The sequence below is a fragment of the Fragaria vesca genome, linkage group LG3 (assembly GCF_000184155.1).
Source record: "Fragaria vesca subsp. vesca linkage group LG3, FraVesHawaii_1.0, whole genome shotgun sequence".
In the NCBI taxonomy this organism is placed as follows: Eukaryota; Viridiplantae; Streptophyta; class Magnoliopsida; order Rosales; family Rosaceae; genus Fragaria; species Fragaria vesca.
In genome coordinates this window covers 297,029-310,626 of record NC_020493.1, presented here as the reverse complement: position 1 = coordinate 310,626, position 13,598 = coordinate 297,029, and the positions used below count along the sequence as shown (strand labels likewise).

General features: G+C 39.3%; 4 protein-coding genes across 4 annotated transcripts; 1 reads left to right on the top strand and 3 right to left on the bottom strand.

Moving 5' to 3' along the window:
• Nucleotides 1–35: 35 nt before the first annotated feature.
• Nucleotides 36–4,031, bottom strand: LOC101293864 (chaperone protein ClpB1-like). Its single transcript, XM_004295210.1, has 9 exons — nt 3,772–4,031; nt 3,409–3,561; nt 3,050–3,282; nt 2,650–2,931; nt 2,158–2,474; nt 1,732–2,062; nt 1,434–1,643; nt 463–867; nt 36–326 (listed from the first exon to the last, which is right to left on the bottom strand). The coding sequence occupies exons 2-9, from the start codon at nt 3,557–3,559 to the stop codon at nt 258–260; spliced, it is 1,998 nt and encodes a 665-aa protein (XP_004295258.1). The 5' UTR covers nt 3,560–3,561; nt 3,772–4,031; the 3' UTR covers nt 36–257.
• Nucleotides 4,032–4,581: 550 nt separating this feature from the next.
• LOC101313580 lies at nt 4,582–7,338 on the bottom strand. The gene is made up of 3 exons (XM_004293226.1): nt 7,130–7,338; nt 6,907–7,028; nt 4,582–5,007 (listed from the first exon to the last, which is right to left on the bottom strand). The coding sequence occupies exons 1-3, from the start codon at nt 7,285–7,287 to the stop codon at nt 4,991–4,993; spliced, it is 297 nt and encodes a 98-aa protein (XP_004293274.1). The 5' UTR covers nt 7,288–7,338; the 3' UTR covers nt 4,582–4,990.
• A 1,425-nt stretch (nt 7,339–8,763) lies between these two features.
• LOC101313284 (probable cardiolipin synthase 1-like) lies at nt 8,764–10,886 on the bottom strand. Its single transcript, XM_004293225.1, has 8 exons — nt 10,415–10,886; nt 10,206–10,272; nt 10,000–10,074; nt 9,843–9,894; nt 9,661–9,746; nt 9,500–9,574; nt 9,268–9,362; nt 8,764–9,170 (listed from the first exon to the last, which is right to left on the bottom strand). The coding sequence occupies exons 1-8, from the start codon at nt 10,861–10,863 to the stop codon at nt 9,080–9,082; spliced, it is 990 nt and encodes a 329-aa protein (XP_004293273.1). The 5' UTR covers nt 10,864–10,886; the 3' UTR covers nt 8,764–9,079.
• An 899-nt stretch (nt 10,887–11,785) lies between these two features.
• Nucleotides 11,786–13,422, top strand: LOC101293570 (serine/threonine-protein kinase PBS1-like). Its single transcript, XM_004295209.1, has 5 exons — nt 11,786–11,921; nt 12,089–12,270; nt 12,362–12,551; nt 12,641–13,053; nt 13,132–13,422. The coding sequence occupies exons 1-5, from the start codon at nt 11,786–11,788 to the stop codon at nt 13,420–13,422; spliced, it is 1,212 nt and encodes a 403-aa protein (XP_004295257.1).
• Nucleotides 13,423–13,598: the final 176 nt, after the last annotated feature.

The window sequence follows — 13,598 nt, the reverse complement described above, 5'->3', positions numbered from 1 at the left end:
AAATCCCTTGTTGTATACAAGTTAGGGAAAAAAAAAAAAAGACTTTCCGGTTAGTCTGAAGCCTTAATTTACATCGACTTGGCACCTCAATCCGGCAGTTGAGGCTCTGCCAAGTCCCTTTGAGCAATAGGATGTAATAAAACCTATGTCGTCTTTACAAATAATGGTGCAAAAACAAGCAGTTAGACTACTTGTACTCCATTAGGCTAATAAAGATCATAGGCCTATCTTCTGCTTACACTATTTCACCTCGATCGTCACTTGGTCCCTCTTTTCGCCCTCTTGTTCTGCCTAACCTCATCCTCGTTCAAGGCTGCCATTGCCACCTGAAAACAGTTAAGAACCATATATAAGTATCATATATAAAAATTTACCTAAGTATTACCCACCCACACACACACACACACACCAATCCCCATCATTCAGGAAAAACTAAATGTTAGTGAAAACAAAATTCTATACCTTTTTAGGATTATCCAGGAAGGACCTGATGATGCTACCAGGAATTGTAATGAGATCCTGAATTAAATTGACCAGATCTTGAATAACATGCGTAACATGATCAAACCCAGCATTTGCACTAGCCAACAATTTGTTCTGAAATTTTCTCAGCATGTAGATTCTCTTTGCTCTTTCTTTCTCTTTCTGATACATTAACCTCAATTCCTTTAAAGAGGCTAACTGATTAACGTCTCGTTCTTCCAATAGACGTCCAGTCTTTTCCATTCTGAAAGATAGTTGATCCGTCTGCACTGACGCTTCGATATACATGATCGATAAATCAGATATCTCATTCTTTGAAATCATCTCAAAGAGCACAGGGACCAAGTTCTGTTCCAGCCACATCCTTATTTTCTCTCCACCTTTCTGGTAAAGTATTAAAAGCAATCAAAAATTTTGTCTACCAAAGGACAGTAATCATCAGTGAGTTTTCTTATGATCATCAATTCTTATAATGTTATTCAGTGATTATAATAACCGGAAGGGGAATTCAAACATATTTTCATATATTCCTTATCGAATTCTGTAGAAAAATAATTTTTTAATCAGGCTCACCGAGCTCTCCAAAATGTATATGCGTCACTTATACAATAAGACATTTCTGAAGAAGGATCAAGAAAAGTGTAATCTCGATATTATGCATCCTATCTAACTTAGGGTGAAAAATCTACTCCAGGTGATCATGATAAATGATGGTGAAAATTTGTATTTGGTAGTAAAGGGGAAAAGAGTAAACCGGTAAGGTTACAAGCATATATTATATCCAAGGTAGGGATCTCTATCTTGATGCTAAATGTGCTATGAATCTGCTTAAGGCATATGATGTATTGTTTTCTAACATGTAAAGGTATTGTTTCTCCTTTTTTTTTTTTTCCAAATATATGTTCTTTATAATTTCAATAAAAAAATATTGTAATTCATACAAGACTTACTATTCGATCTCCGGGCCAAGTTGATCTCCGCACAATAACATCCAATGCAGCTTCAGAGGAGTAAATGATGATGCCTTTCTGGATTATGCACAAGGCAAGGTCCCGCAGCTGGAGCCTAGCAACAGCCTTCAACTGTTGAGAGGAAAGAGACCTAAATCCAATCACATCATCTACGTATTCAAGAAATTGAGGTCCAAAATGATTTTTTGTCTGCAAAAGAGAAGATGCACAGGTGAGTAGGGTAATCTGATAATAACAGCTGATAAACCAAATAATATCAATCAATCTTCTCTCTTACCTCCCTCAGAAGTGATAGGTAGCAGGAATTATGATTTCTTTCCCATGCATCATCAAATAATCCTTCTTTGACAGGAAACTTTTGAACTTCATCAGCACATTTGCAATTCCAAGGCCACAATTGATCACATCCAATATTTGTTGTCATGATGATCATCGTATTAGTGAAGTCAACGGTATTCCCATTACCATCTACTAGATGACCAAAGCCTATAATCTGGGTCAAAAGGTCAATAATAGTCCCAGGAGCCTTGTCAACATTGTCAAACAAAACTACACCTATATGCCTCTTCTTAACACCTAGCTCTCCCTTCTTGCCTGGCTCAATCTGGCTACTGGAACAAGACAGAAAAATGAAGTACAATTAAAGTACGGGATTTCAGCTTGAAAAAGAAATATATAACACACCATTCACTCGAGAACTTACCTACAGAGAACACCACGTAGGCGTGATACAGAATTCGGTCCTGTGTACTTTTCTAGATCAAACTCAGTTAGCATGTCTTTCTTACCAAAGACAAGAGTGGCCAGAAGTTTGGCAAATTCTGTCCTTCCACAACCAGATCCACACATGAAGATGAAGGATCCAATAGGGCGTCGTGGAGGCCTCTGCCTCGATAAAGCAGCACTGACTGCAAGTAGAACATGATCTTGTCCAATTACCCTCCTAATTGATTCAGGGTTCTGAAGTAGTGAATCGGAAAGCAACTGTGGTGGTGGAGCATCAATGAACAAGCTTGCTGCCTACATGACCATTAATATAAAAACCATTAAGAACAAAAAGAAAAGTCAACCAGTTTTTTATTTTATCAGTATGTAAAGAACATGATCGGCATGGATTATTGTGTTCTAGCCAGCACCAGAAGCAAAATTCTAGCAAGAAAGATGGGAGTAAAGTAAAAGATATAGATATATCTACCACTGCGATAACATGTGAGCTAACTGTCAGCTCATGCTTAAAATCTTTGCGAGTTGTATATAAAAGCTCAGTCACATGTTCATCAAGCCATTGCAATATCCAGGAGAAATTTTCCTTTGTTCTTTCCTCATTTAAATAGTAAACCAGCCCTTCGCGCATCCTTTCCAGCAAAAGTGCCTCGCGAGCTCTGATGTCATATCTCTGCCGCGAAGCTTGTAATTCCAACCACTTAATCTCCAACGTGTTCCAAACATCGTTTAGTTCTTCACGTTCCTTGGCCACCTGAATCAAAACCAACCTCATATTACATATTAATGATATTATTCAGACACGCATACTCAAAACTCAGAAAGACTAGATGAAGAAAAATACTAATGTTGATAAGGAATATGCAGCTTACACGATCCCTCCACTTTTGGGTGGATGGCTCTCTTTCTTTTTCAATCTCACCCAACTCAACAAGTGCACGATGCAGCCTGTACTCCCCAACCTCTAGTTCATCCTCTCCTTCTCTCGAGTAGTCAAACCTCTGCCTCAATCTTAAACAAGCCTCATCCAAAAGCTCCACTACCTTTATTTGCAAAATCGCCCTCTGGCTATCATCCAGTGTTCCTCTAAAATTAAACTGAAAAGCTACAGACCAACAAAAACAAACACACATTATCAAAACTCTCTCACTAAACACAACACCATCCACCAAAATCAACAATACATCACGACTATGACAGCAGAAATGATCCTAATACGAATAAAACTAACCATCAGGGTACTGCCTAATGATTCGACACGCATACACCACGGCCTCTGGTGCGATTTCAACACCATACTCCAGCTCCAGCTTCTCCTGATCCTCCACCTCGACTTTCGCCACAAACTCCTCCATGCACAGCTCTACATCAATCTCTGTCATCCCTGCATGATCACCACATCAAAAACACAAACCCTAAAAATCTCACACAAAACAACAACAAAAAAACACAAACTTGACTCAATCACTTGAAAAATGACCAATCTTTTCAATCACACAAGGCCTCAACTCCACTCGAATCTTTCATTTCCAATTCCCAGAAACCCAAAACGCAATTACCCTACCCAGAATCAAACCAGCCTCAAAGTCCGTACCTTTTTTCCGGTGAAGCAATCCGTGAACTCGCCGGAAATGGAATCGGAGAAGAAAGCGCAGAAATTTGAAGGAACGAAAAAAGCCCCAATTTTGAGAAATGGGGAATCTAAAACCCTAATCGGCGGAGAAAGAGAGAGATCCCATAAAGCCCTAACGACTTCCGTACAGAGAGGGAGGGAGGGAGACTGAGGTTTTTTAACTGTCAATTCGCCAACCGACCTAACCCGGCGCTCTGAACCGGTTGTGTACCATTTCCACTACTCGTTATAGTTTCGGGTTTAGGCCTCTTTGGGTGGGTGTGTGTGACCCGAATCCATGTATTTATGACGTGTGGAATGGGATTCGATTATTTTTATTCCATACGTAAATAAATTTGGACCTTGAATTATGGTAAAGTTTTGTGGGTTCACCGTTCGTTTCCACTCTATCGGATTCTCGGGCGGATTCGCGTATCGAGCGTAATAAATGTGTTTATATTGATTGTTGAATCGATATGATGAAAAAGTGAGAGTGGTTACTAACACGGTTTAAACGTTACGTGCATACAATTTGAAAGAGTTTAGTACCTTAAATTTAGTAAGTTTTATAGGTTCACTGCTCGTTTCCACTTTAACAGATTTTTAGGCGAATTCACGCGGTGCTTTTACAATCGATATGATGAAAACCTATATGAGGTTATTGACACTGCTCATGCGTTACCCACTTACAACTTGAACATCCTTGTTCAAAGCAATGTCTTAAATTTGGTAAGTTTTGTACGTTCTCTCTTATTTCTACATTATCGAACTTTTGAGTGAAATCACATGTTGGGCACATTAACTGTTTTCGTATTGACTGTAAAATCTATATGATGAAAAACCATACAAGGTTACTGCCACCGCTTAAAGCCTTACACATTACACACCTATAATTTTGAGGTTCTTAGTTGAAAACTCGAAGCATTATCTTAAATTTGGTCATCTCATTTCATTGTTCCATCTCCTTCACATGTACATTTTCGGTTCAATGTAGAAATCCTAAGATAGACCAAAGGAATTAACGAATAAACAGCTTGATTCCGATCATTCAGATGAAATCACTGAGAATGAATCGGGAAATATTAGTGGGCAAGCCGAACACATAAGTTGAGATTATAGCCCGATCTCCAGTAACTGGAACCATATTGATTTCAAAACGGTAAAACAAGTGTCCATTATGCCAAACTCTGAAGTCTGCTGATTAGGAATCATCATTGCCTAAACAAAGAAACAGTGGAAGTCAAAGGGAGCTCAGGAAAGATTTAAAAGGAGAAGGTGGCAGCACCAGGAAGAATACCATTAACTAATAACAGTCAAAAATACCATCAACTAATACCATTATCCTTCTTTTTTTGGCAATGTAATACCATTATCCTTTCGATGTTCTCATCTTGAAAATAATTACTGTATTGGCATGTACCAAAATTATTCTACGACCATAAAGTACAATCACTCAACTACCCTGTGAAGTAATTAGAGGAAATCCCACATTAAGGAAGCAACCCTCTAGACGTGAGTGCAGAAAACAATCAAATTATTTCATCAGAGAATGCAATGAAGAACTATCTGTTAATGTGAACCCAAATTGTACATAAGTGCAATACATGTCATCATCATCATACTACTACAGACAGATTATCTTTTCCACCTTGTCCAGCTATAGAGACTCACAGAATCATCTAACAAAACCCTAGTAGAAAGCTGTATTTTACCACCTTGTCTTAGAGCGCAATTACATAATGCTCGAACCCTCTGATATTCATCACACATCATCATTGCAAGCTGAGTGAATACAACAAATTAGTATTGTTATTGTTATTATTATTACTATCTCTATATGATTATACTGACATGAATAACAAAGACAATAAAAAAAATACAGCTAGGATTTCCACATTGGACTACCCTTCTACAATTCCATTCAAAGTTTCAGTCTTCATATCAGCAGAAAATAGCACATATCATAGTAATGAAATACAACTTACATAGCTACACAAATCTGAAATTTACTTTTACACATAAACTCAAAACTCTGCATGATAATGTCTACTACTTGAGTTACAGATAAAAGTTCAAACAATATACTGAATGTAAACACAACTATGTCAACCAAACAAAAAACACAAAATAAACAATTGGTTTAGGTGATACAGAAAACAAATTCTTAAAATTTTATTGTTATCAAACATAGAGAGCTCATCCTATCAAATGTCCACATAATTTTAAGTTGAGGGTCTTCTCATCTAGTCTACTGGAGAACAGTTACCAATTAACACTCTCAAAAGTTGACAACAAAAACATATCCAAATCACTCCATATTTGATGCTTGATCCTCATCTAGTCTTGTCTTTCCCTACAGAAGACAAAGCACATGCATTCTTTCATTGTGCAAGACAGTAGAAATACAGAAAGATGGGACCACCCAATGAAAAGAATGAATTTCGAAAAAGTAGGCAAAAAGATGGTCTCACACATTCAAAACTTCCGGTCATCATCACCCCCCCCCCCCCCCCCTTCCTCAGAAAAAGAAAAACAAAACACCATTTAAAGGAGAAACAATTAGGCCACCTAGATTGTAGGCAAAAGTTATAATCTTGTGCAAGTAAGTTTCCTGTTTCTGTTGCGCCTAATGCAAAACTTTATGTAATCAAAATGTCGACCAAAGTAATGCTAAAAGGTGCATTCTTGATCAGTCTAATTCAGGGAGGTTTTTTAATCTTTTATAGAGGCCTAGCCACCTGGCTGTCAAAATGCTCGAAGATGATCATCGGAGGCTAAACAAAGAAAAACATAAAAAGACTAAATAAAAAGAATGGAATTGCTAAAGGAAAAGCCTATTTCACTCTGCAACTAAGACCAAATCAACACTCAGACCATGAAATCAATCATTAACCAGATAATTCTTTTATGTGTATTACTTGTCTTTCTAGTCTACAATTCACAAATGTACACAAAACGAAACGAGATTGAACATGACGCAAGTAAATGAACTCATTACACAGCATGTACACTACATTACTACCTCAGCATTTTCCAATTTCAATGCCACAAACAACACATTTCAGCAAATACCAACCACAATTATTCGAATTTAGTCAAATGCAAAAGAGGGAATACCTTGAGGGGTCCAACCGTAAGAGCGTTGCGAGACGGAGAGCATGGAAGTGAGCAATGCAGAGGCTGTGGCAGAGTGGTAGGGAAGTAACGACTCCACGCAGCAGCTCAACTCCACAGGCGACCTTCACAAGCTCAATCCAAACAAGATTTTTTCAATAATGTTGAAACTGAAAATGAAGAATCATAACAGAAACAGAATCAGGGTTTAGGGTTTTAGATGTACCTGAAAAGGGCGTGAGAGATGGGGTTGTTGTTTTGCTTGGGGATGCTGAATGGTGCGGCGGCGGGTTTGGGTCGGGCAGCGGAGGCGACCCGGGAACCCAGAGTGGTGGTTCTGGCGGCGGCGGAGCGGAGCATGGACCTGGCGGCGAATGAGGCCATGGGTTTCAGGGATCGGCGACTGTGAGAGTAGGACGAGGCTGAAGGGATGTTGGAGTAGGAGTGTCGTGTGTTTGGGTGTATAATTGCTACTATGTATAGCCACGTGGCATATACTCACGGGCAGGAAATTAGACGGAACGAGTTAGGTCAAGGTGTTTAAGTGACAACTTTGAAGTCATGAGTTTAAACCTAATTAACATATGTAGGGTGTGTGAGTTATTAATAAAAAGATTTTTTTTTTAAAATAGCAGGTTTACTTACATGGAATGAAATTGAAAAGAGAATTCCTACGCTTACTTATTTGTGGGTTCACCGCTCGTTTCCACTTTATTGAATTCTCAGACGGATTCGTGTATCGAGCGTGTTAAATGTGTTGTTTATATTTATTGTTGAATTGATAATGAAGGTAAGGAAGAAAAGGTTACTGACACAGTTTAGACGTTACGCTCGTATATTTTGAAAGAGTTTTCAGAACTAGAGAGAAATATATATCCAAACACAAAACAAACGTTTTTTTTTTTTTTTTCACCCTGCACCCAGTAAGTACTTTTAGAGTTCTAATCAAATTTATGCTTTCTGCTTCATACATTGTCTGTGTAGTAGTGTTAGGTCTGTATCACACCTTATTTGTGCAGCTTTGAACACTGAAGGATTCGTTACTGCCCGGCCTATAACAAAAACAGTGAGGAAAGACCTTATAAATAGCTGCATCTCCATATCACAAAACAACCATCTCAATCTTAAACACTACTGTAGCTCGAAATATCACAAGATATGGATCAGAAAAAGCCCGAGGTTGGGGTGGTTGTGTCGCTGAGCAAGACACAGACGAATGTATCAAGCGAATTCGAAAACAAAATGCAAGCAGATCAACTTGGTGGATATTCAACCAATTTCACTCAAAGTTACAAGGCAGAAGAGTTTGGAGGCAAGCATTCTGGCGCTTCGTTATTCGGTCCTAAGGAAGATGATGAGTTTGTTGACTTGGAGCAAGGGTATGGTGCTCAGCATCAGACTCAAGTGCAGCTCAAGGAGTCTGTGTAAGCTAACAAGGGTAAAAACCAAGTCCAACTCCTAGTGTTAATTGGCTTTTTAGTGTTTGCTGATAATAAGGATTTCCTACATATTCAGTTAGTTTAAGGAAATCTCTGACTATCCTAGTGTCTGTCATATCTACATTTATAGGAGTTTGTTTAGGTCTGTCTTTCAAATCTCGTGGTTGTTGTCTTAAAATAACAGTTTTAGTTTTTTCAAGATTATGGAGCACTACTGAAAATAATCTCAACTTCTAATTAGTATCATCTAGCTAGTTATTCCAGAACTCAATGCAAACTATTGTTCTACCAGAGAAGACGCCATATCTGAGTTACTGAAATGTATGGTTACATTTCAGCAATCTTTGTTCTTGGCGCTGAAATGTATGGTTTGAGTAATCTTTATCCAAACGTGACACAAACAGATTATTGCTAATGGAAGTCCTTAATTAGTTAATTTATCGTAGAAATTTAAAATGTATTCAACAAGCAAAGTTCTCAGACTATACAAGCTTGGACATCACAGATATCCACCATTATCACTATTTTCTCTTTCCATCCATCTAAAGAGTCTCAATGATACTGTCTTCCACGCTATGTGAATCACGGCTCTTGCTTGCAAGACTTGAAGGAGAGTGACGTGAATCCCAAAGGGTATAAATCAGCTAGCTTGTTCTTCAAAATGGAAAACGACCATCACCGTGTAGGCATTTGAGCTTGGAAGTTGCAGTCTAAAAGATTCACGGTGATGCTTAAAATCAGCATTTCCGAGCAACGGATGCCGATTTCCTCAAGTGTTGTGCTCCATATGCTGCAGTTGAAGCCAATGTTGTTGATGCCACTAACCAACTGCATAAATTTGAGACAAACAATGAGTTCTCTGTGGATACGTACATAACAAAGAAGACAAATTGATAAACTAGACAGCCAAGCTCTGCCAAGTCACCTCAAGTATGTAACATATGACTGAGTTTCTAATGTTCCAAACTCTGGTTGGAGGAGAGCTGCCGCAACTAAAACCAACTGGAAAACTGTGTTAACCTGTCATCATCCACATTGTACATTAGGAAATAGAAAAAAGCTTTACTCAAGCAACCGGCAAATCATGATTACCAGTTTTACCAGTCATTTCAGCTAAATGTCTAGCCATGAGGACTTGTGAAAAGAAACAAGCTTACCTTGCTAATAAAGAGAGGTTCCACCTTCTGGGGACGGGTTGCATCCAGGTTGAAGAAATCTGACCAACTTTTCCACTGACAAAATTCAACACTGTTAAAACTTAAAAGACCAACTAAGAATTTCTGGCCAAATATTGATATAAGGAACAAAAAGTTCTCACCTTCCAGCCCAAGCTACTAGCTCTTTCATACACTGCACCACTGACAAGGCCAACATCTCGCAACACAATGATTCCAACAAGACCAGCTGCAAAACCCAGTCATCATAACAAAATAAACACAAATACAGTCATGCATCTCCTTCCAAGTAACAGAAAAGAACAGGGGGCCACATAGTACTTACGGTGAAGAAGATCCTTATGCACCATCGCCAATGCAACGCACCCAATAAGAACCTGCACCATAATCAATCCCCATACCATCACACATCTACACTAGCTACATAATTCAAACATCAACAATCTACAAGAGGTTCATGTAAGCCTTATTAAGCCATATGCCTTATCTGCAAGGGGATCAAGGTAGGAGCCGACAACAGAGTTAATCCTCATCCTCCTAGCCACATACCCATCCAACTACACAATGTACCAAAAACCAAACACAAACAAATCAAAATCCATTGCAGGAACATACACACATTCATCATTCACACTATAATCAACTCCAGCATACATCAGTTCTACCCGAAAGGTTACACATTTCCTACCCAGTCACTTGCCCCAGACACAGCCAGCCCCACCATTGCAGCTGAATACCACTCATTCACAATCATCCTGCATATCAGTCACATATTCAATTCTCAAAATCCAACATAATCTACAAAAAAAAAAAAAAAAAAAAAAAAATTACACAACCAAATTGAATTGAACTAAATTAAAGTAAATTTTGAATCTAAGAAACAAAATTGAAGAGTACCATCCAAGAACAGGACCGGAAACCATTCGAGCCATGGAGATCAAATTAGGCAAATTGACGAAATCGTCGCCGGCTTCCTTCAACGGTGGACGATCCGAGACCGTCGGATCCGACCCGGAGGTCAATTCGGGCGGGGAGGTCGTTCTCTTCTTCCGGAGCAGATTGAAGTTCAAAGCTTCGATCTTTTCCAAAACGGCGGCGTTTCTGCGGAGGTAGAGCGGCGTGGCGGACTGAGAGAGCTTCCACGGCGGGAAGGAGAGGAAGAGCGGGCCGTTGTGGGGTCCATGGAAGGGGACGACGATCCAATTGGAGAGGGGAGAGAGGAAGGATCGGGAGATGTGAGAGCGAGGAGAGGTGGGGGAGGAGATTGGTGAGGCGGCGGCGGTGAGGAAGGTTCTGGATTTTTTAGGGTTTCGAATTAGGGCTCTGAGGGATCGGAATACCGCCATTTTTGCCGAGCGGGAAGCATTGAAGCGCGCTCTGGTCAATTAGGTTTTTGCAGGGGTTTTAGGGTGCGAACGACACGTCGCATTTTCCGTGGCGTTTCTTTTTCTTCACACTTGGATTTTCCCCCTTTTTGTATGATTTTTTTTCTTTTTTTAAAATCGGATTTGAAAACCCAGTCTAGCTAGAGACTCAGAGATATTTTCGGTCCTGTTCTCATGTTTTCTCATGAGTTAGACCAAATTACGATGATCATCGTTGTTTCAAATTAAAATCAAACTCTAAAGCCCTTGAATCAGACATGACCGGTCGGTTGGTTGGTTCACATAATTGATCGCTATATAGAGCCAAGCACAACACAAACTTGACCGGCATAATATAAAGTCGGTTCAGACCAACATAAGCTCGACTCAAGGTTGTGGAGGCCATTTATAGGATTTAGTCCGGTTGACAAAATCAGGCCTGTAACATGCTCGACATATTAATAAAATGGAAATCATTGACAGTTTACAGTTAACACTATTTGACACGGTTATGTATTTTAATATCAATTTAAGAAAATCAAGTTAAATTTAGAAAATATGAGTCCAATCCTAGCAATGAGCCAAATGCATGAAAAAAAGTGTAATATATAAGGTAGTCAGCTAATTTGGTCGAGTAGACAAGAACAGTTAGGCTGGAGCTAATCCGTTGTCGCGTACAGCTCCAATGACTAAATTTCGTCCAAAATTATAGAGAACTAACACTGTTACATAAAACTCGTTTGATTAACACAAACACGTACTAACGACTTCAACAAAATTTGGTTTCAGGTTCAACCTATTATTGCAATCTCCTATGTCATATTTGTACACATGCATGAAGGATGCGTTGTGAGTTTGCAGAAGGCAGGGGTGAAGAGGAAACAAGAGCTAGGGAGATTAGGATATGAATTGCTTCTCTTGTTGCAAAGCGGTGGAGGATGATACTCCAAAATTTCAAGTAAGAAAGGCCGGCCGGAGGCCATATTCTAATAGTACTAGAGCATTGGACTCCATTTTCGCAACGCTCTCTTTCAAGTCAGGTATACATCGTGAAAATTCTACAGTGCATTAATGCGTCATGACATACACGTAATCCAGCTCCATATTATGACTCATCAATGCACTACATGCATGGAGTTGGTCTACGTAAAGTATTGCTGCGTTTTCAAAGTTTGTAAATTAAGCATGCTTCTATACAAATGTGCAGGTAGCAGCAGGTGCAGGAATTTACGCAATGAGATACTGAAGGTGGGAGGTGCAAAGCAAACTGCTCGGGTTTTTACATTGAATGAGCTTGTTTCTGCAACTGATGGCTTCAATCCTGCTTGTTTGCTTGGGGAAGGAGGATTTGGGAAGGTGTATAAAGGGTACATAGATGGCATCAAACAGGTTTCTCTCTCGCGCAAAGATCAGATATTCATAAAAATGTCTAGGGATATTGCAGATTTGCTAATCATTTTGTTATTTCATTCTGTTTCAGGTTGTGGCGGTTAAGAAACTTGACAGGAAAGGTTTGCAAGGAAGTAGAGAGTTCTGTGCTGAAGTTATCATGTTGAGTCTGGTTCGACACCCAAACCTTGTCAATCTAGTTGGATACTGTGCAGAAGGAGAGCAGAGACTTTTGGTGTATGAGTATATGGCCAATGGATCTTTGGAGAATCACCTTCTAGGTATGCACAGAAGTTATGTTTCTGATATTGCTTTAATGAAATCATATTGGAAATGAAACTGAGTTATCACATTTTTGTTTGTGTTTTAGACAAAAGTCCAAATCAGCTGCCTCTTGATTGGTACACTAGGATGAAAATCGCTGAAGGAGCAGCTAAAGGACTTGAGTATTTGCATGATGTTGCCAAACCGGCAGTCATTTATCGTGATTTCAAAGCATCAAACATATTGTTGGATAGCCGATTCACTCCAAGACTGTCTGATTTTGGACTAGCTAAGTTAGGTCCAACAGGAGACAAGTCCCATGTGTCTACACGGGTGATGGGAACTTATGGCTATTGTGCACCAGAGTATGCTTCCACAGGAAAGCTCACAAAAATGTCTGATGTCTACAGTTTTGGGGTTGTCTTTCTTGAGTTAATCACCGGAAGAAGAGCAGTCGATGAGACAATGCCAGAGGAAGAGCAGATCCTAGTCAATTGGGTATGTTACAGGTCAAGAATTGTTTTATTTTGAAGTTTAGTGTCAAACGGAACCTTGTTTGTATTGAACTATTGATTCACTTTTAACTTCCTGATGTAGGCTCAACCGCTGTTGAGGGACAGAAGTAAATTTTCATTAATAGCTGATCCATTGCTTAAAGGAAACTATCCGGTGAAGGGTCTGCATCAAGCTCTTGCAATTGCAGCAATGTGTCTCCATGAGGAAGCGGATTGCAGACCTACCATGTCTGATGTTGTACTTGCTCTCGAGCATTTATCCAAGCCAAGAAATGAAGTTGTCATTGATGATGAATCAAAGCACAGCCGTGGTCAGATGACCAATGTCCAATCTCTAAAACAAAGGAGTTTCAAAGCAGAGTTAGATCTATAGCATTGGCATTCAGCAGGGTGCAACCAGAAGAAGTTGCACTGCAGATTCAAGCGCTCTCGATCCAGTTTTCATGCATAGAGCTTAAGAGAATTGTATTGTTTGTATTTTCGTGTTCATATTCTATACATATATCTTGTCAACTGACAGAGATGGATGTGTAGTTTGTATATTTATGT

Coding starts and splice junctions, on each gene's coding strand:
- LOC101293864 (XM_004295210.1), bottom strand. CDS start 3,559: ATGACAGAGATTGATGTAGAGCTGTGCATGGAGGAGTTTGTGGCGAAA. Junction 3,283..3,408: donor CATTAGGCAGTACCCTGATG/GTTAGTTTTATT, acceptor GTTGGTCTGTAG/CTTTTCAGTTTAATTTTAGA. Junction 868..1,433: donor CTTGGCCCGGAGATCGAATA/GTAAGTCTTGTA, acceptor ATACTTTACCAG/AAAGGTGGAGAGAAAATAAG.
- LOC101313580 (XM_004293226.1), bottom strand. CDS start 7,287: ATGGCCTCATTCGCCGCCAGGTCCATGCTCCGCTCCGCCGCCGCCAGA. Junction 7,029..7,129: donor ATCTCTCACGCCCTTTTCAG/GTACATCTAAAA, acceptor GAGCTTGTGAAG/GTCGCCTGTGGAGTTGAGCT.
- LOC101313284 (XM_004293225.1), bottom strand. CDS start 10,863: ATGGCGGTATTCCGATCCCTCAGAGCCCTAATTCGAAACCCTAAAAAA. Junction 9,895..9,999: donor TTGATCCCCTTGCAGATAAG/GCATATGGCTTA, acceptor ATTATGGTGCAG/GTTCTTATTGGGTGCGTTGC. Junction 9,575..9,660: donor CTAGTAGCTTGGGCTGGAAG/GTGAGAACTTTT, acceptor GAATTTTGTCAG/TGGAAAAGTTGGTCAGATTT.
- LOC101293570 (XM_004295209.1), top strand. CDS start 11,786: ATGAATTGCTTCTCTTGTTGCAAAGCGGTGGAGGATGATACTCCAAAA. Junction 12,271..12,361: donor ACATAGATGGCATCAAACAG/GTTTCTCTCTCG, acceptor ATTCTGTTTCAG/GTTGTGGCGGTTAAGAAACT. Junction 12,552..12,640: donor TTTGGAGAATCACCTTCTAG/GTATGCACAGAA, acceptor TTTGTGTTTTAG/ACAAAAGTCCAAATCAGCTG.